The 27,500-nt window shown below is 44.4% G+C and overlaps 2 protein-coding genes across 3 annotated transcripts in view; both read left to right on the top strand.

Annotated features, from left to right (window-relative positions):
* Nucleotides 1-7,315, top strand: part of vta1 (vesicle (multivesicular body) trafficking 1) — a 58,575-nt gene extending 51,260 nt beyond the window's left edge. Inside the window, exon 8 of the mRNA XM_079996844.1 lies at nt 5,930-7,315. Within this exon, the coding sequence (XP_079852970.1) occupies nt 5,930-6,075 (146 nt within the window). The 3' untranslated portion in view covers nt 6,076-7,315. The remainder of the gene's footprint in view (nt 1-5,929) is intronic.
* Nucleotides 7,316-12,428: 5,113 nt separating this feature from the next.
* Nucleotides 12,429-27,500, top strand: part of adgrg6 (adhesion G protein-coupled receptor G6) — a 105,372-nt gene continuing 90,300 nt past the window's right edge. For both annotated transcript variants that reach the window (XM_079996807.1, XM_079996808.1), the window contains exons 1-2: nt 12,429-12,713; nt 22,123-22,211. In XM_079996807.1, the coding sequence (XP_079852933.1) occupies nt 12,712-12,713; nt 22,123-22,211 (91 nt within the window). In that variant the 5' untranslated portion in view covers nt 12,429-12,711. The remainder of the gene's footprint in view (nt 12,714-22,122; nt 22,212-27,500) is intronic.

Raw genomic sequence — 27,500 nt, 5'->3', positions numbered from 1 at the left:
CAACCGTGGGTCACATGTCGCCCAGATGTTGCCGAGCGCGGCGCTTCCAGGGTCTGTGTTGGGTTACCGACGTCGCTTTCCCTGGCGTTTAACTGGAGGAAGACGCTCAACAAACGAGCCCGGGGAGTCAAAGCGCCCCCATGTTTTGTCTCCACCCGCCCACCAAGCCAGACGCTTCCACTCGCCGGCCGTGACTCTGCTTCGTGCTCGTGAGCGAATCCAGATGGTTGACTCCAAACACTGGAGCGGACTTGTGCTCCCTGGACCGGGAAGCACCTGGCCGCGCCGCCTGTTGAGGAATAATCTCTTTTTCTTTCTAATGAGTTTGCTGTTCCGGTTGTTAGAGATTCTGTGTGCGGATCCAAATGAGGATCCACGACCGACGGATGTTCGGACCAGATTCAACAGCTCCTTGTCAAGGTGTTTGGGTTCCAGCGCCCTATTATTTGAAATTAGATTATCTCGTCCAGTATCTTTCACGGAAATGTGGCGACATGTCTGAGAAAATGATCACATGAATATTATTGATACGATTGATATTTGACATAAGCACCTGTTTGGTAACGTTGTCTTTGCTGAGACCAGCAGTTGTCTGTCATCTTTCTGTTCCCCTGTCTGTCTCTCTGAGCTTAAATACAGTATATACAGAGGGAATATATATATATATACATATATATATTCCCTCTGTATATACTGTATTTGGAGAGAGGCATGAGAGAGACGGAATATATATATATTCCCTCTCTCTCATGCCTCTCTCCTTGGAAGGATGTTGTCAGCATATTCTCCAGACCTTTTCCGAGCTTTTTCAAGCAAAGGAAAAAAAAAAGCCTTTCAGCGCCGGGATTATGGTCTGCTTGTGAAATGTCTATCACATATTTTTTTTTTTTTTTTTTTTTCTTGTTTTTTTTTTTTTTTTTTTTTCCCTCTGTGACATTTTTGGAGCAGAAAATCACATGTTTTACAGGCTGTATTTAAGGAGAGAGGAATTAAAAATGTACCCGGCCGGTCCTTTTGGACCGCAGCGTGACTCAAAGTGTGGCGCGATGGAGGTCTCTCTCTCTGGAGGTTCTTTAAAGGAGGGTCACCCTCCACATAAAAGTGTAATTTGACTTTGGTCATTTTTCAAGTGCGGAACATTAGCAGGAGAAAGTGTGGGGGGAAGAAAATGAGCAAAGCATTGGTGTACCCCGTCAACTGTAATCCATGTGTTTATGATTTAGGTACTTTCACAACCATACCAGCTACTAAGTAGTTTTATTTTATACAGGGATAAAATCGCACTATTAACATGAAGCTTTGTTAAGCATTTTTAACTATGGTCGGGGAAGGCATATTGGGGGGCATATGAAGCAGGTGTTTTTCCGAAAGACCGCTTTTTCATCCTTGTCATGTTATCCTTGGTGTGTTTTATCACCGTGAAATTAAATTTAACTTAATTAAACTGGGGGCCCGGACTCTGTGCCAGCTTATTTGACTGCTAAGCACGTGGGGGACTCAAAACGCTTTTTATTAAAGGTTCACGTGTGATTCTGAAACCAAGTCAGAGGTCCGGAACAATTCCAGCCCAATGTAACGACATCAGAGTTCGTGGCTTCTCTACACTGATCCAGATATTATTTTAAAAAGGCGTCTTTATCTCGCTTTCTTCCCACGCATACGACGGCATCTTCGTCCACCAAAACCGGAGCTTTTCCAAAAGGTTCTGCGTTCTGCAAGACGGGAGTTTTAAAAAGGGACGACGAACGAAACGATGAATTGTCCTGCGTTCGCGCCGTCATCAGGCCGAGGCCGTGGGATTTGTTCGCCCCGCTTCGTCGTCCGTCCGGCCGATCGAAGTCTGTCTGACACATTTGTATCATCACGCTTTGTTGATCCTGTGCTGGAGGCCCCTGGGCCCCGACATGCGTGTCGTCGTGGATCGGTTGCGTGGAGCACGTAGCCTGCGCACGTCTGCTCTCGTGTTCTCTGTGTAACTTGTGTGCGGCTTTGGTTAAGGAAGCTCCCCTGGGGAAGGGCGGGGCGAGGGGGGAAAGACGAAGGGGTGATGAAAAGGAGGGGGTGACGCGGTTAGTTAAGAGGGAGAGAAGGTGAAAGAGAGGGCGAGAGAGGTAGGGGGGAGGGCGGAGGGAGACGGAGATAAAACGAGGGCGACAAAAAGGTTTTATTTGTGCAGCGCATTTAACACACAAGGGCAATTTAAAGTGCATCACATCAGGAGCAGAATACGTGGGATAAAGGCGTTTGGCCTAAACGGCTGGGACGTTTGGCAAACGAGCGGCGTTGTCTCAGAATCAATCTCTTGGTTCATTGGAAAGCGGCGCAGAGGCCTGAGATGTTGTTGGTCTTCATTAGAGGGAAAAGACGGAAAGGGGAGTGAGAGGCGAGGAGAAGGCGAGGACAGACGGACGGAGAGGGTACGACCAGGCACGCGACACCGCTCCTTCACCGCCGACGCCGCGTCTGTCTCTTCCCCTTCGGCTGACGGAGCGTCAGTTTGGGCCGGGCGGAGCGTCGCGGTCGCTGCAGTAGATGCAGCCGACAGGCCTCTAACCGGTCAGAACGGCGGGAATATCCAGGCACGTTTCATTACTTGGAGCGATGAGTGGGATTTTTAGGGGGTTAATGTTTTGGATGGCGAGGGGGACAGCACAGCAGCTCACAGAGCTATCAGAGAGACGGGGGTGGCTGTTTTCGAGGGGCGGGGGGGGGGCGACCAAATGAGCTCACTGGGAGTGGTGAGTCCCAGCGGAGAGAGACGTAGAGGTCATACGACGCCCCTGGATCTCTGGACGCCGGTCGCTCTCCGTGTTAATACTCTGCGGTAATGAGGCCCGAGTGAGGTCAAGACTCGCACACACACACACACACACACACACACACACACACACACACACACACACACACACACACACACATTATAATGATACCACCTGTTTTGGTTACACAATATGTCTGCCTGCTTTTCTGTTCTGCTCTCTCTCTCTCTCTCGCTCTTTCTCCCTGTCTTTCTATTTATCAACAGGGTATTCTCTACAGTGATTGCTGTGCAATCTGTAATCTACATGGCAGTTACACCAAATGACAGTTTAACCACAAGTTACATTGTATTTTTGGGTTTGTAGTTTAGCCACAACTTTCATTTTACATGTCCGTATGGCTATCAGAGCCACAGGTAACCTGGTGAGGGTTTTAAATGGAGTAGGTAGGGAGAGTTTCTAAATGGAAATGTGGCAGAGATTTAACCGTATCATATGAAAAGTTCTCGCTGTGCATGACATCGAACCAAGCGACTGACGGCTGTGTTTTGCTCGCTGTGAGAGCTGTGCTTTCCACTAAAGAATTGTGAATTTTTAAATACATTTCTTCTATGTTTTTTTGTTTGCTGGCAGCTTTACATTTTCCTAGATTGACGTTGCGATAAATCAGACTTATTGCTGAGCTTTTGCTGAAATGGTTCCACGCATTTTGGGTGAGGTCGTTTATTTAGGTATTCATCAAAAGCAGAAGTGAATGTAGAGCAGAGAAAAAAAAAAAAGATCTCCATCTCAATAAAAGGCAGCTACAAGGCCGCTGTGACTTTGATACGCTAAATACAGCCAGCATCATCATTTTAAATATCCAACATTTTTTAAAGCGAGCTAGCCCACAGCTACGGATTTATGTCCTCTTGGAAGTTGTCTTTGAGCCATAGACTCACTCAGCTGGAAAAAGCCGACAGTATAGCCCAGATCAGGCACACATGCTCTGGCTTTATGTCCGCATCGCTCATGCACATCAACACGTTGCCACGTGGGAGCTGCTCGGCGCCTCGCTCGTAGAAATTAAGTGCGGCATCGAGCTTCTCGGGGTGCGATGCTTATCTCACCAGCAGTGCTGCCCAAGCAGGAGCTGCTCTGCCCTCGGCATGTGAGCTTGTTTGTATTTTTTTTTTATTCCTCTGGTGACAAATTTCGTAGATAGATTCTTTATTCATCTCCAGAGATTTATTTCAGTTTCATATCAGCTCACATCAAAAAAGGCAATAATAATAAGCCAATTGAATAAAATGAAAAATTACAATTAAAAAATGTATATAAAATAAAATCACAATAAAGTTGTGAATTTGAAGTTTATTGAATATTTTGGGTGCTCTGATCGATCAGCCACCCGTCGTGATCGACTGATATTCCTTCTAAACAGTGTGATCGCTATGAAGGCCGATCAGATGACGCAAAATACACGAGAAACTTTCTCTTCCCCGTCCCAGGCACGGCAGTGTTTTATGTGATTTATCTGTGGCGCCCGCCTCAATATCAACCATGACCACCACATATAAATTTTTACGAGGGGTTTCTATTTATTTATTCTTTTTACAATTCAAACTAAAATTCTCGAGCTGCGCAGAGCCCCTCCTCGCCCCGCTCTCTCTCTCTCTCTCTCTCTCTCTCTCTCTCTCTCTCTCTCTCTCTCTCTCTCTCTCTCTCTCTCTCTCTCTCCTCTCTCTCTCTCTCTCTCTCTCTCTCTCTCTCTCTCTCTCTCTCTCTCTCTCTCTCTCTCTCTCTCTCTCTCTCTTTCTTACTCGGAAACCGTCTGTGAATCCCCCCCTCTCCGCTGTGCCCACTAGAGCTCAGATCAGACTCCGTAAAAACGAGACCCATCCCAGCACATGCACGTTGTGTCTGAGCCGGTCACGGGCCCGTTCCGCCGGCTGCATTTATGGGCGGTGATCAGCCCCAAAAACCCTGATCAGAGCACCCTTATTCAGTTTACCTAACAAGCAACATTAAGTAGAATAAAACATATGACAATATACAATAAGCCTGTTGATAAACAATAAATTAAAAAAAAAAGAAAATATGTAAATGGCAAAAAAAAATAAACGAGAAAAATTGTGCAAATGTACAATAAACCTAAGCAGTCACAACAAAGTGAAGCTAGTGAACAGTTAAGATTTGCCGATAAACTGAATGATAACATGATAAACCTATAAATTAGCAACAAAAAAACATGATTTGTACCTCTGTATTTGTAACCTCACTGGTCCATATATAGTACAAACAGGGTACAGACTACTGCAGGCGTGAGAAGCCGTTGTAGCCCTAATGCCATGCTGTACTTTATTATTTGCCGGAGGATACCGTGGCAGTAGTGTGTCTTTAATTAAAGGAGCCCGACTGATTGACGCTTGTAAACATGCAGGTGGCGGCGGTTATGTTACGTGCTGTGGCTTTGTTGTTGTTGTTGTTGTTTTTGTTTTTGTGGGAGATTGGAACCAACCACATCACGCAGATCTGCGGATCCATTTGTTGAGATGAAACCTAAACAGTTTTACCACTGGTTGTGGGCGGGTCCTGGTTGTGGGCGGGGCCTGGTTGTGCGTGGGGTGTGGGTGTGGGCGGGGCTTGGTGGTGAGCGCGGCGTGGCTGTGGGCGGGTCCAGCAGTGAAACTCTGCTGTGTCTGACTCTGACGGTGGCCTCTCCTCCTCTCATCCCTCCATCTCCCCTCCTTTGTGTTTTTTGTGTTTTTTTAATATCCGTTTTCCTTTCCATATCTTTGTGTTTCTTGCTTTCTTTCCTGCTCTCATTTACTTTCTTCTCTTGTGCAGAGAAGTGAATTTGAAGAAGCATGCTTGGCGCGTGGAGGGAGGTTGCATCTCAAAGTCGAAACGGAAAATCACCATTTATGATTTTTTTGAAATGACTCATTTCATTTTCCATCTTCTTTACTTATTGTCTAGGAGGGGCAGACCATTGTTATATTGTTAAAACTCTCTCTCTCCCTTTCTCTCGCTCAAATTTTCTTTCAGATGAAATTGAATAACTCTTAATTATTTTAGTTTCTTTACTAATGGTTTAAGAAGAATCCAAACAATAATCTAAAATGAAGTATTTTTAAAAACCCTCTCTGATTTGCCTTCCCTCCCTCCCTCCTCCCTCCTCCCTCCAGGCGGGCTCCGTCTCTCACCAGAGGACTTCACACGGGCTCAGAAGTACTGTAAGTACGCTGGCAGCGCTCTGCAGTACGAGGACGTGGACACGGCCGTGCAGAACCTCCAGAAGGCCCTCAAGCTGCTCACCACGGGCAGAGAATGAAGCCTTTGTCCTCCATCCGTCCCCCGACCCTTCTACCCTTCCATCCCTCCATCCCTCCCCATCAGCACCCCCCCCTCTCACTTTCGCCCCCCCCCCCCCCCCCCCTCTACCACTGATCGCGGCCGTTAGAACACACCAATAGAATCAAGTCGTTCATGGCAGATTTATGCAGCATGCAAAGACACACGTGCATTTATCCACACACACACACACACACACACACACACACACACACACACACACACACACACACACACATGTGCGCACATACCCATACACACACTGACAGACCGTCCTTAGAATTGGACATGATGGAAGTCACTGCCCTGTTTTACACAATGGCCGCCTGTGTGTGACACTGTGCTGATGGACTGACTGGCTGACTAATTAAGTGGAGTACTAGCAGACTTGTGTATGGGTGGACTGACTCTCTGACTGACTCTCTGACTGACTGACTGTCTATCTGATTGTCTGTCTGACTGACTGACTGACTGCCTAAGTGAAGGACCTTTTCTCACAGCTGTGTGACTGTTTAGCTGACTGTTTTTTTCATACATAACAGACTGGTTTCCCTGTGCGCTCACTGTTACTTACTTCAACCCGACCGGCTGACTGGCAGGTCTCCTGGCCGTCTCGCAAATTGTCCGTCTGGTGGACTTGTTGACCGACCCGACTGTTGATCAAGCTGCCGACCCCACCCCTCTGAGCGGACAACAGAGCGTGACCTTTGACCTGAGCTCAGGACTGCGTCTCGTCCCTTCAGAAGAGCTCCTCCGATGTCGGAGCTGACCCTGGATCAGCCCATCACCAGGACGAGTTTTACTCTTTTTGTTATTTTTTCCTTTTTCTTATTTTATTTATCTCACGATTCACAATGCGTCACGTTTCCTCTCTTATTTACAAACAGTTGCACATTATATATTTTCTACAGAATGAAAATCCACCTTAAAAACTGGACAGTCCTCATTGGTTCAGACGCTCAGACATTTTTTTTGTTTTTACCTTGTGGTGGGACGCTGGTTTCCCATCTGTGTGTTTGTTTTTTAAGAGCTAAACTGAATACTTACCATGTTTGTGTATATATTGATTAGTTATCTTTGGTTTGTGGTGGGGGGGGGGGTGGTGGATGTGATTGTAGTGGCCTCGATCCTTTTTTTCTTTCTTTCTGCACGTATTTAATGTTTGATTTCTCCTGTTTATGGTTTCAGAGGGACGCGGCGTCCAGAACGAATAAAAAGATTTGTAGCGAGGACTTTGTGTATTATCTGTCTTGTCCGTCCGTCCGTCCGTCTATCTGCCTGTCTATCTGTTGTTTTTCTCCATCTGCCTGTCAAGGTTTTGCCTATTGACTGTTCAACAATTTTATTTATTTTTTTCGGAATTAACGTTTCAACACATTGTGTTTGTGTGGAATATTTCCGGTTGCCCCGCATCATGTGTTCAAAGTGGATTAATATGTTAATCCCCCTCCCCCCCCCCACAAGTCAACAACTTTGATCCTATGGTTTTGGATCCGGCTGCTTGACTTCAGGAGCAGCTGTAGCCAGAGCCGTGAGCTGTGGATTAATGACGAGGCCGGCAGCGTAAACAGACGTTAGGAGACGCAGCAGCAGCAGCAGCAGGAGGAGGAGGAGGAGGAGGAGTGACTTCCAGGTGCTTTCATGCGACTCCATCGGAGAGGAGGTGCCACATGACAGATTACAGATTAATACACTTTAAATGTTCTATCTGGAGCAGAACCATGAGAGTGAAAGCCATGCTTCCCGACACTAACAACTCGCAGGGTTGCGCGTTTATTTTCTTGGAAAAATAGCTGAGGCTTTTGGTCAACAGATGCACAACAAATATCCTCCAAAGACATGGTGGCTCATCCAAGGGACACTCCCAATATTCGAGAGGGATTTTTTTTTTGTTGTTTTTTTAGGCTAGCCAACCCAGATTCAGACAAGATGGACAATTCCAATTTCATCCCTGTCTGTCCAGAACTTTTTTTTTTTTTTTTTTTTTTTTAATACTTGTCAGAGATGTCTGTCTTGTAAGGTGTCTTAAGTAACTCAGCTTTTGAGATGCTGGACGGTGCATGTCCCTAAAGTCACTGGAGCTAGGCAAGTGAAAAGCCCTCCGCAGCAATTTTTGAGCTAATACAGTTGGCATGCAGCCCATGGCTCTTTTGGTTCTGGATGCACATGGATGGAATTGATAATCGATCTGAATCTTGACAAGATGCTACCCAAAAATAAATGTTGTGTTTGAAGTTGTTCACTAGGGCCTATTCACGATATAGTTCACTCTGCAGAGGTCACTTCATCGTTTTCACCTTTTGGTGTCAATTTTAAGAGTCTTGTCTTTTTTTTTTTGTGTGGGATTTGGAGCACTCTGCAAAATGGCCGACACACTAAATCCACTTTATATGCTGCATCCAAAAAAAGCATACCAGCGTACTATTCCGTACGGCACATCACTATTGAGCATTTTCAGTACGTCCTAAACCATGGCATGATGCAAAAAGTACCAGGATGTCAAGCTACGTCCGGTGAAATATATCAGTATACAAACACTGCACACGTCGTTGGCAGGCGTATCCCACAATGCATTGCGGCGGCGCTTTGCTATGACTCTAACCCAAGGGAATACAGAGAAGAGCGAGGAGAGGAATGTTTAATCTTGATGAATTAGACACAATTTGCATCCAGACCGACTGACCAAATATACGCATATTCTGCAAATGGATCAACTCTGTAATCTCCAAATCTAAAATATAAAAGGAAGTAATATTAGTTCTTGTTTTTTTCCCCCTCTTAAAGCTACATGACCTCAATGTTGAAATGACCACAACCCTGCATTCCGCGATGTGACGGGGGGGACATGCGACGTTCCGTCTGATTATTGTGTGTATTGCAGCCGTCAGGACTGGCGCGGCGACGTTCCGACCGGTCGATCGCGGAGGAAAGAGAGGAAGTGTGGAAGGATGTGTACGAGGCGGAAAGGAGGAGCGGTGACTCAGAGTCACTTGAGTTCAAAGCACCGGACACTTCATAAAAGTCATCGTCGTGGAGACGACGCTGGAGATGAGTCAGGTTCCCTTCACACAGCGCTCTGGATGCATCTGTGGCGTGAAACTTACGAAACAATCCAAGGATCTATGTTCTGTATCTGAATCAGTGAGATGTAATTTCCTTGAAGTATAAAAAACACAGTATTTACATTGGCTTGCTTGAAAGTGAATGTATTTTTTTCAAATCAGTTTCAAATCATTAAAGAAAAAGTTTTAAATTTGCTTTTGAAATAGAAGAAGAATCTTCTTGCGTCAAATAAAATTCAGCAACCAGTTTCTAAGAAAAAATGCTATTTGTTTGATGTTTCAACTTGTTGTACCGATCATTTCTCACATTAATAATATTTATTTCATTAATGATTTTTTCATTCATTTATAAACAATTTACGTTTCAAAAATTGGTTTAACAAGTTTTTTTTTTTGTTTTTTTTTTTTATTGATTTGACAAGGTTTTTTATTGAAAAAAAAATCCCTTTTTTAATTTGGGGTTTATTTTTGCACGATGAAATTCAAACCTGGTGAAACAAACACATTAAACATTTAGTTTAAACCCATTGGTGAGCACATTATAAAACATGAGAAGTTGTTGGTCATACAAAGATATAAAAACCAAACGCTGTCTCTGAATGTGGGAAGAAGCAGGAAGGCCACGGTCTGCTGCAGGTTGTTTTTGGACGGGGTTCTGGCGTGTAAATGTCTTTGTGTTCTGGACGGAGAGGAAAGCACACTGCACACACACTGGAAAAACAACACACGTGGAATGAAGAATACATCCAGGTAATTTGCCGTTTGCATTTCTCCGTGATCCATCTCTCCTTCCTCGCTACACTCTCCCTTTCTCTGCCTTTCGATTGGATTATCAGCCGAGGCAAGTTGACTCGTTCAGTACATTCCGTACAAGTAACACCATACACCAGGGCGAGCAGAGTCCTATACATAAGACTCGAAAGGCGTGGTAAAGAAGACATTAGTCCTTCTTTCATTCTCTAATTTTTTTAACCTTCACCTGCCGATTGTGGTTTATTGTACCTGGTTGGCCTTCAACCACATGGATTTTCATAATAATAATAGTATTTTGGGCTCTGCTACCCGTTCCACTGCAGACTCAGACCGATCTCACTGTCATTTCAACCTGGAGAAAGTAAATTGGAGGAAAAGTAACATCTACAGGAGTGAACATTGAGCGTAGTGTGACCTTCTGTCATTAGAACTCCATGAGATGGGGGACCTGATGGAGGCCGGACTCGGTGGCTCGAGGGGTATCGACTGTAATCCACCCGGTTGCCATGTGGGTCCTCCCTAAAATCTGCCTCCCCTGGCTTCAATCCTTCCACGCCGTCGACGGTGAATCCCGACCGGACACGCCTGGACGCTCCCAGAGCTCCAGGCAGACGGAGAAGGCCCCGGTTTGGAGAGTTCTGTCTGCAGCCGCAGCGAGTCCACTTTACTTTTCAGTGAAAACACCTTGTCTGCACTAGGAATTAATATATTAGACTTTCTGCCACTTTCCATCTTTTACACCGACGAGCGGGGTTCAATCTCTCTTCACGACCTCGGTGTTGGAACTCCGGTGGAGGTGCAGTCTGATTTGAAATGTAAATACAACCACAAACAATTTCAATTTTTTTTACATTTCCTCCAAAACGCTGTGTTCACATAAAAAAAATACATTTATTATCTCCAATTCACTTTTCCCATTAAAATCCCAGATAAAAATGAAATATAATATACACTATTAGTTATTTAATTGTGTTACCGTAGATCTTGTATTCTATTTGTAAGCACTTTGTAACTCAACTTACTAACCAGACCTCACTACTAATCACAAAGTATTTCCTAACCAGGGGTCTTTAGAGAGGGGCCACCATGTTTACCCTAGGCTCCTCTTTTACCTCCAAATAAAAACTCTGCAGACTGAACTTTACCAGAACCCCGAGGGCCACACCGTGTGTTCCCGGAAAACACACACACACACAGACACACTGATCAGCCTGTGGGGAACAGTGATAATGCAAATTAGTGCCGCTCCTTCCTCCCAAATCTGATAAAACTGACATCTGAAAGCAAATTACTTTGTTGTAATTTGTCCAAAAAAATAGTAAATATTATATAAATATAACAACAAACACCAGGAATACATACTTTGGTTTGTTATGATGGTGAGCTGAGAAATCCAATAATTAGAATTTAATTCCTTTCATCCCTGTGGGAAACTGTTTTGTATTCACAAGTACTCAGGGTTTTGACTTAAGTAAAAGTACAAATAAAGGTTAGTGTGGCCGTTCCACCTGCCACATGCCACCCGAGTGGTGTTTTCAGGGCTCTCCGACACACAAACGCACCAGTTTATTGTAGAGAGTGGACAGATGGAACAAGCCGGGAGCAGATGGGTACCTGTCATGACTGAGGATCCCGTGTGTGTGGGGGGGTGGGTGATTTACCTGTTGCTCGTTGATTGCTCTGACCAGCAACAGGTGTACAATCAACCCAATCAACGAGACTCAAGACAGGTGTCACCACAGTTATTATCATGATGAATACCCTGACAAAACAAATCACACGGTACGATGAATGGGTATTCCAGGATAGTATTATCATGTCCATGTACAAAGTACTTTCACTGAGTTACTTTCTGCCTCTGGTGGTCATCGGATGATGTTCATAGCACCTGAACATCATCTATTCTTCATCCATTTGTCTATTATGTACTTTATGGGTGTTTTCTTTGTGGGACTTCTGAAGACTGAGTGTAACTAAGTGGATTTTCCTCCTGGTGGGAAGTAGAATAAAACTTTGACAGATTCACAGTTTGTGGTTTTAGTTTTTTTTCACTGAGTTCGGCTCCTTTTACCAACTTCTTTCTTTTGGCTTTCCTCTCCTTTGCTCCTGCAGACTGGAAGACTGGGCTGGACTGGGTGGGGCGAGAGGGAGGGAGGGGGACAGAGAGAGAGAGAAGAGAGTGGAGGGCAGAATGGTAGAGAGACAAAGAGAGGGAGGGAGGGTAGAGAGGAAAGAGAGCGGGGGGGAAGAGAGATATAGAGATTGGAGAGAGGGAGGGAGGAAGGGGTGGGGGGAGAGAGAGAGAATGGTAGAGAGACAGATCGAGAGGGAAGCTGTAGCACTCTCCCTCTCTCTCTCTACATCTCTACCATTCTCCTCTCTCTACCCCTCAGGCTCTCCCCCACCCTCTCTCTCTCCCTCCCTCCCTCTCTCGCTCTCCCTCTCTCTCTCTCTCTCTCTCTCTCTCTCTCTCTCTCTCTCTCTCTCGCTCTCTCTCTCTCCACTTTGCGCTCAAACTCTGAACTTGTTGGAGGCGCCTTTCTCATCAACAGGTTCCTGGAAGAGGCTCCACCACAGTTTCTCTCTCAGTGCGTGTGAAGCATAGAGGAGAGGAGGAAGGAGAAGGAGAAGAATAAGAACAAAAAGAAGGAGGAGAAGGAAGAGGAAAAGGAGGAGAAGGGGTGTTTGTGGTTTTTGGAAACCGAAAAGGTCCCGAAGAAAACTTTCGCAGAGAAGTTTCAGGGAAGTTGAGGAGAATGATCCTGATCCTGCAAGGAGAGCAGCTGCCTCTGCACTGAAACATGTGAGTACACAACTTATCTCCTATTAACGTCTATTCAATTATATTCACTTCTATTATGATCACTGGGGATGCGCTTAGAATTTAAGTAGAGTAAACTTCATCGTGAATAAAATAAAACAGTGGAAAAATTTTATTGAATCATCTGAAAAACAAATCTGTCGGAACGAGGGTCTTTTCTTCATTATTGGGACTGTAATTTTCTTTATTCAAAATACACTTTCAAACATTTCTAAACTTTCCCCGTTGTTGTGTTTCCTGTGCAGCTACAGTGAGACCACTGATAAAAGTGATGTAACAGTGGTTTGGGCTCCTTTATCATTGGACTCGGCCCATTTGATGACACTGTAATAGTTTGATTTATGGGAGAAGTTGGCAGAAACACCGCACTACACCACCACAGAAACGGTTTTAATCCCCGGTTTGAACCCTCTCCTGGAAAAATGAGAAAGGGAGAAACATGTTTTCCATTAAGCCCCTGCAGGCTGCCTACATTACAGCTTCATTATGTTCACCATCTGCCTCCAACGTGGGCTTCATGTGTCCGTTGTGCCCTGGTGCCCAAAGTGTCATGTTCTTTAGCTCAAAGGGATTCTCTTCTTATGGTTTTATTCCACCACAGCAGAGAAAACATGCTTGATGGTCCAGGGGCGGAGGATTCGAGCCGAGGGGCAGATCTTATGTGGAACAAGGTCTTGTGATGGCACAGAAGGAGGCTGGTGGTGACGTCACAGGAGATGTTGTTGACAGGGGGAGGGTGGGGGAGAGTCGGGTGGGGCGGGGTGGGAGGTGAGATGGGTTTGGGGGTGAGGGGGCGGGGTCACGTTTGGAATAAATTGCCCCAATTACTGGAAATAAAACAGAAGGAAAAAATGTTTTAGGATGTACAAATCTCAATGACTCTGAGGTCGGATGCTGAATTCCTCCGGGATTTCAATAAAATAATGACTTTATCTCATCTTATAATCGTTGTTAGTAATGGAATTGGTCTGAGAAGGCCCCAATGGCCTACTATGAAACGTCAAAGACTTTGGATTTGCTGATTATTAGTGTTGGATAGGAGTTCTGGATTCTACATCTTCAGGACAATATACTGCCACACATGTAATGATGCAGTGTGTACTATTACGGACATCCAGAAGAGAGTAATCTGCTTAATTCCAAGTTATGCTGCTCAAACCAAATTATTCTAGATATCTGCTGTTTCTGAAAGATAAAAATGTATATCCCAAAGAGCCCGTTGCTCCACATCCATAAATGCAAAAGTAATGTTTTTAGTTTTTTTCTCTGGCCATCGATAGATGAGGTCGAGCAAAACTGAAAGGTTATCTCGCAACTTGAGGGACAGCAAATCTGCCAAAATCATCCCGTTTGGCTTCAATTCGACAGTAACAAAAGGAGCAGCCGACAGACGGGCGCAGGTGGCGCATTAAGGAATGCGGCCTAATGAAGTGAAAGGGCAGGATGCGGTCTCTGGTGGCGGTTATTTGGGGGGAAAACAAAACCGATATGGACCCTGGGTGCTCGCAGCAAACGCGGCACAGTGTTGCCCTGCAACCGAGGAGTGAAGCTTCTCCGGCTGACACTTGTGCAAAACGCTTTCCATCTTCTGCATTCCTAAAAACGAGAGCTGTTTGCTGTTTGTGTCGGAATGCGGTGGATGAAAGACGTTCCTGTTTTAGACACAGAGACCAGGGAAGCAAACACGGCAACCACGTCTTCCCATTGTCTTTCCGGTAAAGGGGGCCTTGTGTAAACCCTCTCTGGTTTCTGCCGCCGCACGATTCCTCCCGGCTCTGCTCCGTATCTGGCCGTGTGAGAACCCAACGAGGCGGCGGCGGGCCTCTGAAACGCCGGACAAAGCCACGTTTCAGGTCCAGCAGACTGAAAAGAGCCGCTAATCCTGGGTGTGTCTGAGCCTTGATCTGGAGCCTTGATCTAAAATGATTACAACTTTTTGTCCCTCTTGGCAACCAACGGTTGATGCATTCCAACTTCTAAAACCTGGTTCCAGGCCCTGATCTGCAGGTTGAACTCCACGGGACGTTAAGTATTGTTCCCTCAAGGGCCTTGAGACACATCCCACCAATTCCTTTGATTTTTTCCTCCAATTTGGACGGGGGGGTAATGCTTTTACCTTCACCTGCTTGACGCCAGGGCCGGGTTCCCCTGAAATGGAAGCCGGCTCTGTATTTAGGATTTTTGCCGCCCTTGGGATGTTCCAACTGGTCTAGGATGCAAAGGTTTTAGGCTAGAAAGACTTCACTAGCAAAGAGTTAAACTCAGTATTTTCAGGTGCAGCTGTCGTCACCGTTTTCTTTTTCTTTCTGAAAACACGTCTGCATGAAAGCGTCTCTGCGTCATTGTGAGATCCAGGGCGTCTCGGCCTACAAAATGTCTGCCTTGAGAAAGGCGGTGATGCGGGGAGGGTGCGGTGGTGGAGTGCCAACTGCCATCCAGCCCTGTTGCTAAATGAATCGCTCTCTTTATTCCGGCGTGTCCAGAGCCTGCTCCACTGACCCCGCGCCGCAGTCATCCTCCCCCTCCATTAACATACTGAGGCGGGACAAAGGATCGAGTTTTCTTTAATGTCACAAGCTGCATGAATTTGCAGCTCTGATACGAAGAAGCCGGTGCGATTTGCTCCCGCGCTGTCCTTGACTCTGCCTCGCGGAGGGTTTTTCGCGGCGAGGCTGATCGTGTCTCAGTTCTGCTGAAGGTTTAATCGTCTCAAGCGATGAAGGACGTTTCTTTTAACCAGGAGTTTACTGAGTCGCTGTCTTTCCACCGGTTCATCTCTCAATTTTCTCTGTCCCCAGATTCGCTTAAATGAACACTAGCAGACCGAAGAGGCCTCTGGTATGAACTAGTAGACGCACAAAGGACCTTCGCTAGGAGTTTCCATTCCCTGTTAATATTTTAAGATCTGCAAAGAGTCATAAGGAAATCACTTGTCTTGGGGTTCCGGTCGCTAGCAGTCGTGAGACGCGGTCAGAAGCTCTTATGATCTTGTGACCAGTCTGGGACTCTTGCTGGAATATCAGGTTCTTTGATAGGTTGCTTTATCTCAAGTCTCAAGTCTCTGCTCCTGCGGTGTGGCTAGAATCCCAAAATGCGTGGTGCCATGTGATCACCGTCTAAAACCAAAAACCTACAGCGTGCCACTACTGGGGCGGAAGAAAAGTATTTAAATGCCTCATGTCTGTCTTTTGAAAGTCTTTTGGTCTTTCCCCGCCATAAGAGTCATAGTCGGTGGCACAGTGGGCAGCATCGTGCCAGCTTGCAGCACCAGAGTCCTGGGTTAGGTTCTTCAGCTCTCCCCGTCCAGACTGTGTGGAGCTTGGATCTTCTGTGTTTGTGTGGGCTGGTTTCCTTCCACTCCAAAGACATGTGGGTCAGGCCAACTGGAGACACTCAATACACTCCCACACTGTATGAGTCAATAGAGTCTGATCTTAATGGATGTCCCAGGATATGAATGGTAATAATAATATTAAGTGAACACGTATCCTGTGATGGACGGGCGTCCCACATCCCTGCCCTACTCCTGCAGTAAACTGCGAAAGGTTCCAGCTCCTCGTCACCCTGAATAGGAATAAGTGGGTAAATATTGTTGATGCATCCAAAAAATACTGACTAACAACCATAACACTGTTTCACTTCTGCGTTTCCAAACCACAGAACATCCTGAGGACGTGTCTGCTGCACCTCGCTGGCTAGTGTCCCCTTTGCTCTCTCTGTCAAAAACCTCTCCCTTAGTTTTTTCAAGATTTTGACAGCAGGACTTGGTGTGTTTGTTAAAGTTAAAACAGCTCATGCTGTCACTCTTCGGGACCAAATGTGATTCTGAATTCATTTTACTCGAGGCCTAAGCCGAGGCGGTGCAAGTTGTCAGTGGGGGCGTTTCTTTCTGATCCGGCTCGCCTCTTTATTGATTTGAAAGTTAACTTTAGATTCGATTTTATTATGTGTGGGTGAATCACCCACAGAGCGAGGATTTTCAGATCGTGCCCCTGCCCTGTCATTTATTTTTAATATTCATGCACGAAAGTCTCAAATACCACAAAACTGTTTGTGTTGCAGCCTTTCATACAACCGAGTCAGATGTTTAAAATGAGAAATCTATGTAGATATAGCCATTAATATTAATGCCAATAAGGATTTAATAAAGTGCAGATGCGCTTCTACTTTGAAGTTCACTATACAGCCAGTCCACGTTGCGAGACGCTCTGACACTTGGAGAATGGAGGATCGTCTTCTTTTGAAGCGCTTGACGTGTGAAGCTTTTCAGAGAGGCAACATCTATATTTTATCAGCGGAGCAGGAACAACTCCTGGCATTTCCTGACAAGCACTCAGTCGGTGCCCGATACTTAAGAGCTGACCGTTTTCAATGTTGTGTCTATCGATGCATTTGAAATTTCTCTGGGCCCAAAGTTCCTAAATAAAGTTGTATGAAAGAAGCGCCTTATTTCACACCAGCCAAGCGGTCTGTGGTTTGGACGGAGAGCTCTTCTTCTACGGCGGCGCCGGGAGAACACAGCTGAACAAACTCACATCCTGTTTGAGAGCCGTTCAGCATTACAGTTCACCTGGAACAGGAAAGTATCAATACCCAGTGTAGGTTGGACAAAATGGAGTCACCTACATGGAGTTTGCGTTCTCCCATCCTGGGATTGGGAGATATAAATATATATACTGTATGTATATATATACATACAGTATATAGATATAAACAATCCAAAAATCTGCATCAACATGACTTCAATCCTGTGTTAAACAATCCAATTGAAGTTCAAGTCATTGAACTACGTGTTTTTTGTTGCTCTTTGTATTTACTTTTTTATATTTAAACACTTTTTGAACCAGTGTTTGACTCTTCTGAAACATACACATGCACCTCAAGTCGTCCAAGGCCTTTGGACCTCACCCTTGCGCTCCTCGGCGGCCCCCAGTGGGGTTCTAGCACCCTAGGTTGGGAACTACAGCCGGATATAACCCTTTCGAGTTTGTACGGCCTGAAATCTAGACGACGGTTTCCTCTCGTTGTTAATTCCGACCGTGTTGTTTGACTTGAACACATTGGGACAATAAGAGGCGACCTCAGGTGTCCTGTGTGTTCATATGTACGTGTGTGTGTGTGTGTGTGTGTGTGTGTGTGTGTGTGTGTGTGTGTGTGTGTGTGTGTGTGTTTGTGTTTGTGTGTGCGTGTGTGTGTGTGTGTGTGTGTGTACGTGTGTGTGTGTGCGTGTGTGTGTGTGTGTACGTGTGTGCGTCTGTGCGTGTGTGTGTGTGTGCGTGTGCGTGCGCTGTCTGCCGAGGCGTCCTTGTGACTGGCTGAATGATGGATGGAAGAAGCCCAAAACAAAGAAGAAAGATTAATAAAATATGAAGCAAAGATCAAGGTGAATCAACACCTTCAATGGGAGACAATAGATCTCCTCGCTTCATATCGCTCCTTCTCGCTGCTTCTCTCCATCTTTCCATCCCTCCCTCCCTTCGTTCTTTCCTTGCCTCCTATGGTCCTCCTCTAGTTTTTTTTCCTCACTTTCCTTATGAGTTCAATTGGCTATGTTTTTCTGTATTACTTTGTGCAGGAAATCAAATGAAGACAATGTACACAAACACCATTAGCTTCTCAGTGAGAGCTGATTGACAGAGAGACACAGAGATGGACAGATAGATCTGTAGATAGATGGATAGATCGATAGATAAACACACAGACACATCTTACCATGTTTGGGTCTTTAAACAACCAATCACTACTCCAAGAGGGAGAATCACCACGGGTGAGACAAATACACATAGAAACAAACAACAACATGTACATGGAAAAACATAAACATAAAAAAACAACATGTTCATGGAAAAACAAACATAAAAAACAAACACCATGTACATGGAAAAACAAACATAGAAACAAACAACATGTACATGGAAAAACATAAACATTGGACGACAACATGTATTGGAAAAACAGAGTCCAGGAAAAATGGAACAGCCATTGGTCACGTGGCTCTTCCTGTCATAGTTATGGCAGTAAATGAGGGAGAAAAGGAGATGGATGCAACCAGGGTGTTGGGGGTGTGTTCAAAGCAGGTGCTGGTGGCGTGTGTGTGTGTGTGTGTGTGTGTGTGTGTGTGTGTGTGTGTGTGTGTGTGTGTGTGTGTGCGCGGGAGTTGTCCCAATTACTTTAAGGAGCGGAAAAGACCCCAAAGCCCCCCCTGAGTCCCGCAGCCGTAGACAGAGTGAGGAAGCAGCTGCAACCGGTATATAGATAGTGCAGAAAATGAGTACTGAAACCGTTTCCAATATTCAGAAACCATATGTATAGAAAAATCAATGTGGAATCTCAACCTAGTTTAGATCTGTGAGGGCTCTACTGGTCAGTGCGGTATAGTCAGAATCCATATTGTAGGAAAAGTTTATACTGTCCACCCCTAACTCAAAATAAAGGTTTACAACATTCAATTCATTTTTATTTAGGGTTTGCCCTCACAGTTGGTTGCTGTCATTGGGTTAGTGAGTGAGTGAGTGTTGGTTGGTTGGTTGTTTTTTTTGGTTAGTTAGTTGGTTAATTTTGTTAGTTGATTAGTTGGCTGGTTGGTTAGCACTGAAACCAAGAAGTCATCTGAACGGACATCGTTGGCTGGGGTCCGGGAGTGAGGGATGGATTGGAAAAATGCAGCTGAGACTAAACATCAACGTTTGAATTCAGACGACGCTGTTTCCGTTCCGACGTGTTTTTTTACGGGGTCAGTTAAAAGTTGCAGAACGTCAGTAAAATAATTGAGTATTTTAACTGAGAATGGTTGGGGGTTGGCAACGCCGCTGGAACTAAGTGTCCTCCGGAAGAACTGAACGGCCGCTCTGTTTGGACGGACCATTCAACAAAAAGTGAAAAGTCTGTGATTTACGTCTTTTGAGAACATGGCCAAACAATGCAGGAAACGTCCACAGCTGAACGCGGAAACAAAGGCCAAAAAATATATAAAAGAAACTACTTTACAGTGCGAAACTACTTTTACAGGCATTGGTGCCACTGACACCAACGCCTGGTCTGAATCAATGTCAGACCAAATTCCAAAAAACAACTCAAAATTACAAATAGTTTAACCTTGGCAACCTTGACACACCCAAAATATTCACAGAAATGACATAGTGTCCTTCAGATAAATCGTGAATCAAATGGAGTTCAATTTTAAAAAGTGAAATATTGAACATATTTTGGGGTACATCTTCTGAGAAGGACTACAGCCGCACTCGGACAGTTTGTTGTGCTAAAATTCATTTTTCTTCATAGGTTTTTTCCTTTTAGTCATAAAGTACAGAGTTGTCAGACACGAAAACGTTCAGACAATCCGCCAATGTTGAATGTTGTGTGATGTCATCAGCAAACCTTCTCTGATTGGTCACACGTGTACATATCGGAGGCAAAGATTTGGAAGGATCGCCCTCAATACAAAATAAATCTTGCAGTTTTTGTCAGTGAAATTGCAACGGTTGCAAAAACTACATATAAGTTGAGAATTTAAAACATTTTATTGACGTGTGTAGTGGCCTTCAATCTGGGGGCTCTGACCATGGGAATTTACCATGGGGAAAACATTGTTTATGAGATAGTTCTAGATTTTTCGTCCAAGAATGTAAACATTATTATTATTATTATTATTTTTATTTATTTTTTTATTTTTTTTTTTTATAAAAATAATATCAAGAAAATACAAGTCTGTTATTAATAATTGTAATTATACAAATACTATTAATATTTGTTTTATAAGTTATTATTACTATTATTATTTTCTTTTTATTGGGTAATATGATAAATATTAATACTGTAGTATTGCTTTTCCGATGTTAAAATGATTGAAGGCAGCTGATCTCAGTCCATTCTATTTTTTTAAGCTCCCATTCATCACAGAGTGAGTCTCTGTCAGCAGACTCATTATGGGATTGGCACTACGTTCCCCTGACGACCACTAAGGCCTTTATAACAAGGAACATGTTGCCCAAGCAGCAGCTACATGCAAGAAGACTCACTTCCACACACGCACAGACACACATGTACACGCACGCACACACACACACACCAAGATTAATTGTCTCCCCAAAATCCTGATCTCTGGAAATTATTATAGCCTACATGGGAGACTGATTTAACATCATTCTCTCTCTCTCTCTCTCTATCTTTGTTTTTTTCTCTCTTTCCATCGCCCCTCTTTCCACTCCTTCTTTATCATTCCCTATTTCCACTTCATGTCTTTTTCTTTCCACCCCTCTCCCTGTATTCCCGTCATCACAGGGAAGATTACTGTGGTGTATCCATTAGTGCATGTGTGTCGGTGTGTGTGTGTGTGTGTGTGTGTCTGTATGTGTGTCCGCATGCATGCACACACACACAAACATACAAGCTAGTGAATACTCTTCAATATATTCTATGTAGAAGAGTATTCACTTAATATAATATAATATATGTAATATAATATATATAATATAATATATATAATAAAATATATATTATCTTTGGGTGTTCAGAAGCAGAGCACTAAGAGGGTGTGTGTGTGTGTGTGTGTGTGTGTGTGTGTGTGTGTGTGTGTGTGTGTGTGTGTGTGTGTGTGTGTCTGTGTGTGTGTGTGTGTGTGTGTGTGCGCAGTGTTTCGATATGTCCAAGTTCAAAAGGCATGTTAATTTGATCCCGGGGGAAATGAATTAACAGTGTTTTTGTTGTTGGCCGTCCCTTATGGTGGCCAAAACCAGCGTTGGAAAGAAAGATCCATGTCAGGGGTTCTCAACGTGGGGTCCGGGGACCACTGGCGAACGTACAATAACGACTGTTTGGATCCTGGTTTCACTGTCATCTCCTCAGCTACAGCACAGACACCAAACCTGATGTAACGTCACAGATGTGCTCCGATCCGTGGGGTCCAGGGCCTGATGCGGCTCAAACTGAGGGTTCTTGATGTGAAAAGAGGTTGAAAACAGCTGCTCTAGATGATGGTTGTTCACTTTTTATGTACTTCAACTCCTGTTGCAGCAGACCTACTCACTCACTGACCAGCACCATGTCAGAATCAGAATCAGAATCATCATCAGAATCCAATTTGTCATTGTGAGGATTTGTGTGTTTCTTTACAGATAATTACCGTAAAAAAGCTTGACAGATTTAAAAGAAAAATCGAATAAATAATATAAAATAAAATAAATATGATATAATAAAAATATAATTTTAATTTAATTTAATTTAAAATATCCAAATATGCACAAATTGCGCAAAAATAATACAAAACAGAAGATATAAGAATTCTCGGTCGGATAGAACCTTCCCCCTCGATGTGTGGGTCGACTTTCTTCATATTTTAATTGATTCCTCCGGGGTTGCGCTGATTAACACTGTACCTCTCTGCGTCCTCCAGGGAGTTGCTCATGGGCAGCGGGCAGCGGAGGTGGAGGGTCCACCGGGTCCTCTCAGTGGCGCTGCTGTGGATGACCCTGCACGGCCAAGGTAGGAAACCGTAGGAGCCCCGGCCAGCCGGGTCTCACCGTGTGCCCTGAATCCAGGGAGACAGGCCACGACAGATAGATTGTTTTTGGAATGAATAGCCCGTTAAATCTGATAAGTCGAAAATTAAATTAAAACCGAAACCCGCTCCCAAAAGCCGTCAAAGTGCATCTGCTGTAATTCCTTGTGGAAGCGACTCTGCGGTGGAGCTGCAGACGGCTGCTGAGTTGGAGAATGTCTTGGATTTGAACGACACGGTCGGAAAATCCCAAAAAGCCCAAAAGGCCCCATTCCTCCGCGTCGGCGTTCCCCAGCTCTCAGGACGGAGGGAAAAGGGGGGAAAAAAAATGTCTTGGAAAGTTGAATTTTAAGGAATAGGAAATGAAAACTCTAATGAGAAGAGACGCCCGTTCCACAGGGCGTCGGGACGAATCACCGAATCAGCGAGGTCGACGCCCGCCAACGCAGCGTCCGCAGCAGCAGCGGCGTCTCAGTGAAGTTCCTGAAGAACAAAATGGCAGCGTTTAGATTTGAATGCTATTAAAGATCAAACAACCTCAATGAATTGCTGAATCCTAATTGAATACGAAACTAAAAAAATCGACAAATAAATGATAATAATAATGACATGAATTCATGTAATTAATTATAATCATTCATATTGTTGTTGCTATTTTTATTACTGTTATCATTAATATTTATGGTACAATAATAATAATAACAATAATAATGATTATTATTTTGATCTCGTTATTAATAATATGAATCTAGTTAAAAATATATAATAATAACATTAATGCTGGTATTAATTTGCATTATTAACAAAAACAAAACCTTGAGGCAGAGCTTTGGCATGAAACCACTTTGCTCGGTTCCATTATTTACTTCAATGGCTGAGACGGTTCTCATTTGCCTGTTTTACGTTTTTTATTTTATTTTTTTTCTGTTTTAATCTATTTTTTCTCTTCGCTTTTCCCAGAGGACAATAGAAATAATATCAACGGATTACCATGATTTATTTGTTTGTCTGGACCACACTGTTTGATTTATGGCGGTTGGGAGGAGGACGGGTTTATATGTGTGTCTGTGTGTCTGTCTGTCTCTCTGTGTGTTTGTGTGTGTGTGTGTGTGTGTGTGTGTGTGTGTGTGTGTGTGTGTGTGTGTGTGTGTGTGTGTGTGTGTGTGTGTGTGTGTGTGTGTGTGTGTGTGTGTGTGTGTGTGTGTGTGTTTGTCTGGATGTAATATGAAAAAAGTCCTATTTGCCAAACCACTTACGTCCTCTCTCAACACTTACAAGAATCCACAGGCACACCCACTCAAACACACACACACACTCAAACACACACACACACACACACACACACACACACACACACACACACACACACACTCAAACACACACACACACACACACACTCAAACACACACAGACACACAGACACACACCCACTCAAACACACACCCACTCAAACACACACACACATAAACACACGCACACATAAACACAAACACACACGCACTCAAACACACACACACACACACACACACACACACACACACACACACATAAATCCGTCCTATCCCCATCTGCCATAAATCAGTTTCCATGTGGTCAGGATGAGCCGTCTTACTCTAATTGATTCAGAGCCACAAATATTATAAGTATCAATTTAGAAAATACATTTGATTAAATACAGACAATAATATTCTGATTTTACTGCAGATGTACTGTTTTCTGACAGCATCGTAGGGATGAAAGCAGGAAGTAAATGATGCATTTCAATAGGAGACCATTGCAGAGCTGTTTGAGCGACGCAGCCCGTTGGTATCGAACAGTGAACCCAACGTGTCATAATATTGAGACATTATTGAAACGTTATTATGGTGTGTTCTGTTGTATGGTTATAACTTCAGAGCTGGCCCTTCGAATAATGACCTTTTTGTTCCATAAACAACAATCAGCAACACAAATCTAATGGAGTCCAGCTACGTTTACAAAAGGAATTTGATGTTTCGCTGATTTCCGTTTAAAACTTAAATAAATACAATGAACAGAATAATCACAAAACAGAAATCAAGATCAGCGATGAATTTGCAAGGAAGCATCTGAAAAACCAGCCTTGAGCCGTTCATTTCCTATGGAGCCCCAAACGCTTCACGCCCGAGTCGCGGCGCCCAGAGTTCGGATGTGTTTGATCTTTGCTCAATTCATTCTGACTTTTTTTTTTTCCCACTAGAATGTTTTTTTTTTTCCACTTTATATATTTATATACGAATGTTCTCCTGTGAACGCGTGGTGCTTTTCCACGCTGCACATGTTTATTTCTTCCACATGTCATACATGTTGCTGCTGTCGGCCAAAGAAACCTGCAACTCCCCTTCCCAGTTGAACCTTACAGGGCCAGTTGAACGGACGCCGTTTAATCTACATCAGGACTAAGATAATTAACTTCAGTGCATCCGGAATTTAAAAACACCTTTCTGAGACGTTGCTTCATTTCATTTGAATTAGTTCCAGACTAGGAAGTCCTGGACTAAGGTGGTGAAGGACTTGTCAGCTCCTTCTGTCTGGTCTTAGTCCAGATCAACCTGCTCCACCTGGAGGCCACGCCCCTTCACCTCATTTCACTTCACTTAGACCTCGACGGCCTCTAATCTTCCTTCTGGGAATCAGACGTTTTAAACCCAGACTGGAGCAGGTCTGACACTATTTCACACTGAGAAACGCCATTTTACTGAGTCCAGATTAACAATGGGATTTAGTCTGGGATTAATCTGCGTCCGCCAAACCGCGCCATTAAGAGCTATTAAAGTTATTAAACACAGCTGTTTATGTGTCGGTCCTCCATGTTAAACTGCTCACATCACAGTTATTACATTTTACGTTGGACATTTTTAATGACAACTTTAGAACCATAGCCCATAAAAATAACTGGGACTTTGGGGTTGCCAGGTTCTTGCCCGACAGCATCACTTCACGTCATCGTTTGACTCCCTCCATCCCGCCCCAGCTCCTCTATCTCCATATCTCCCTCTTCTTCTTCCTCTTCTTCATCTTTTCCATGTTCGTGTCCATGTTCATTTCCATCTCCGTGCTTGAGCATGCTTGTTTTTTTTTTTTTGTTGTTGTTCCGCTGGCTCCGACATCAGCCGGTTTCCATCCAAAACTCAATCCCAAAATCTCACTTGGACAATTATTGCTTGGAAGAGATTCTTGCAAGACGGTGGTTCAATGTTGCTTGTTTTTATTTTATATTATTTTATTTTATATTATTTTATTTGATTTGATTTGATTTTATTTAAGTTTATTTTAATAAAAAACACAATTTTTGGCATCATGCTGATGACAAAGCCGTAGGAGCCAGGTTTCCCAGTCTAATCACTGGTGTTTGCTGGTGAGCGTTCTCCTCCGGTGGCAGCGTTGTTTCCACCGCGGAACACGAGTGGAAACGTTTCCACGTCCCATGTGCGACCTTTCCACATACATGACCAAACCGCCAGACACGTTTCCTTGTGTGTGCGACGTGTACTGTACCACTTTGACAACAACAACAGATCAAGAAGCCGATCCGGCAAACGGTTGCCGACTTGACCAACCGTGCATCTGATTTTGGTTGCCAAGGCTGACAAGATGGTTGCCGATTTTTATCCTCTTAGAACAGAGTTATGCTCATGATCACCGCAGTTTTAGTTTCCAAGCCGACACTGGAGCGACCAGACAAAGGCCCAAATCAGGTTGCCCGGGGCAACTGGGCAACTGGGCAACTGTTGATGTCGAGCCCTGGAAAATGGAAGAGGCGTTGGATGAGTTACATGGCCCTTTTATCCTGACTGGTTTTGTATCAGATTTACAATTACATGAGCAAGGAAGTTAATCAGACGACTGCTGGAGCTGCCGACTGGTTGTACCTGGCAGCTTCCAGTGTCCACCAGTACCAGACTGGTTATATCTGGAAGCTCCCAGTGTCACCAGTACCAGACTGGTTGTACCTGGCAGCTTCCAGTGTCCACCAGTACCAGACTGGTTATATCTGGAAGCTCCCAGTGCCCACCAGTACCAGACTGGTTGTACCTGGCAGCTCCCAGTGTCCACCAGTACCAGACTGGTTGTACTGGGCAGCTCCCAGTGTTCACCAGTACCAGACGGTGGTTGTACTGGGCAGCTCCAAGGACTGTTTGAAAGAGACAGACTTGTGAGAGAGACAAACACAGAAAGTAGAGGAAAAAAGAGACACAGATGAGAAGGTACCTCAATGTGTGTGTGTGTGTGTGTGTGTGTGTGTGTGTGTGTGTGTGTGTGTGTGTGTGTGTGTGTGTGTGTGTGTGTGTGTGTGTGTGTGTGTGTGTGTGTGTGTGTGTGTGTGTGTGTGTGAGGCTAATGTATTTTCCATACCCTGCCGGCAGCCCGGGGCCAAACCAAGCGGTTCCCACACACTCGTAAAACTCCCTGTGATTCTGAACCGCAGTAAGTTTGCGCGCGCGCACACACACACACACACACACACACACAAGCTAGTGAATACTCTTCTATATAATATTTGTGTCCAGAAGCAGGGCACTAAAATGCGTGTGTGTGTGTGCGTGCATGTGTGCGTGTGCGTGTGCATGTGTGCATGTGGACTTGGTTTGTATTGAACAAGTCTAGGAAACTGTCAATGTTATGATGTGCATTTAAAATAAATGTGAGAAAGAGGGAGGGGAGAGGGAGGGAGAGACAGTCAGAGGTTGCTCGTTGATACCGTGTTCTTGAAGATACCATCTGTATTCCACTCAATCAGGTTTCTCCCCTCCTTCCCTTCAGCGTCGTTCTCCCAATGCATTCTGGGAAATGTCCAAGTCCCCCGAACCCAAGACACTGACTCCGCCCCTTGAATAAATTCCGCTTTAACTCAGATTGAACCTCACGTCCCATTTATTTCAACAACGACCTTGAAGGACGCTGCCAACTCTCCAAGCCCTGAGTGATTAGTGTTAATCTGATCGAAAACTATGTGTAAAGACCTGACCTGTGACCCAAAGACAGGGAGAGATTTAATGTGTGTGTGTGTGTGTGTGTGTGTGTGTGTGTGCGCGTGTGTGTGAACATGTGTATATCACCTAGCGCCATAAGGTGAACAGCTAATGATTACAACCATTTGAAGGCTTTTAGACACACACACACACACACACACACACACACACACACACACACACACACACACACACACACACACACACACACACACGTGAATGAACAAGCAATATGTCATCCAGGAATATAGGCCGATGGAGGGACTTAATATATCTTCAGGT

This window comes from Zeus faber (assembly GCF_960531495.2).
Source record: "Zeus faber genome assembly, chromosome: 2".
NCBI lineage: Eukaryota > Metazoa > Chordata > Actinopteri > Zeiformes > Zeidae > Zeus > Zeus faber.
Note: the sequence above shows the minus strand (reverse complement) of the source record. Positions and strands in the feature narration are given on the sequence as shown.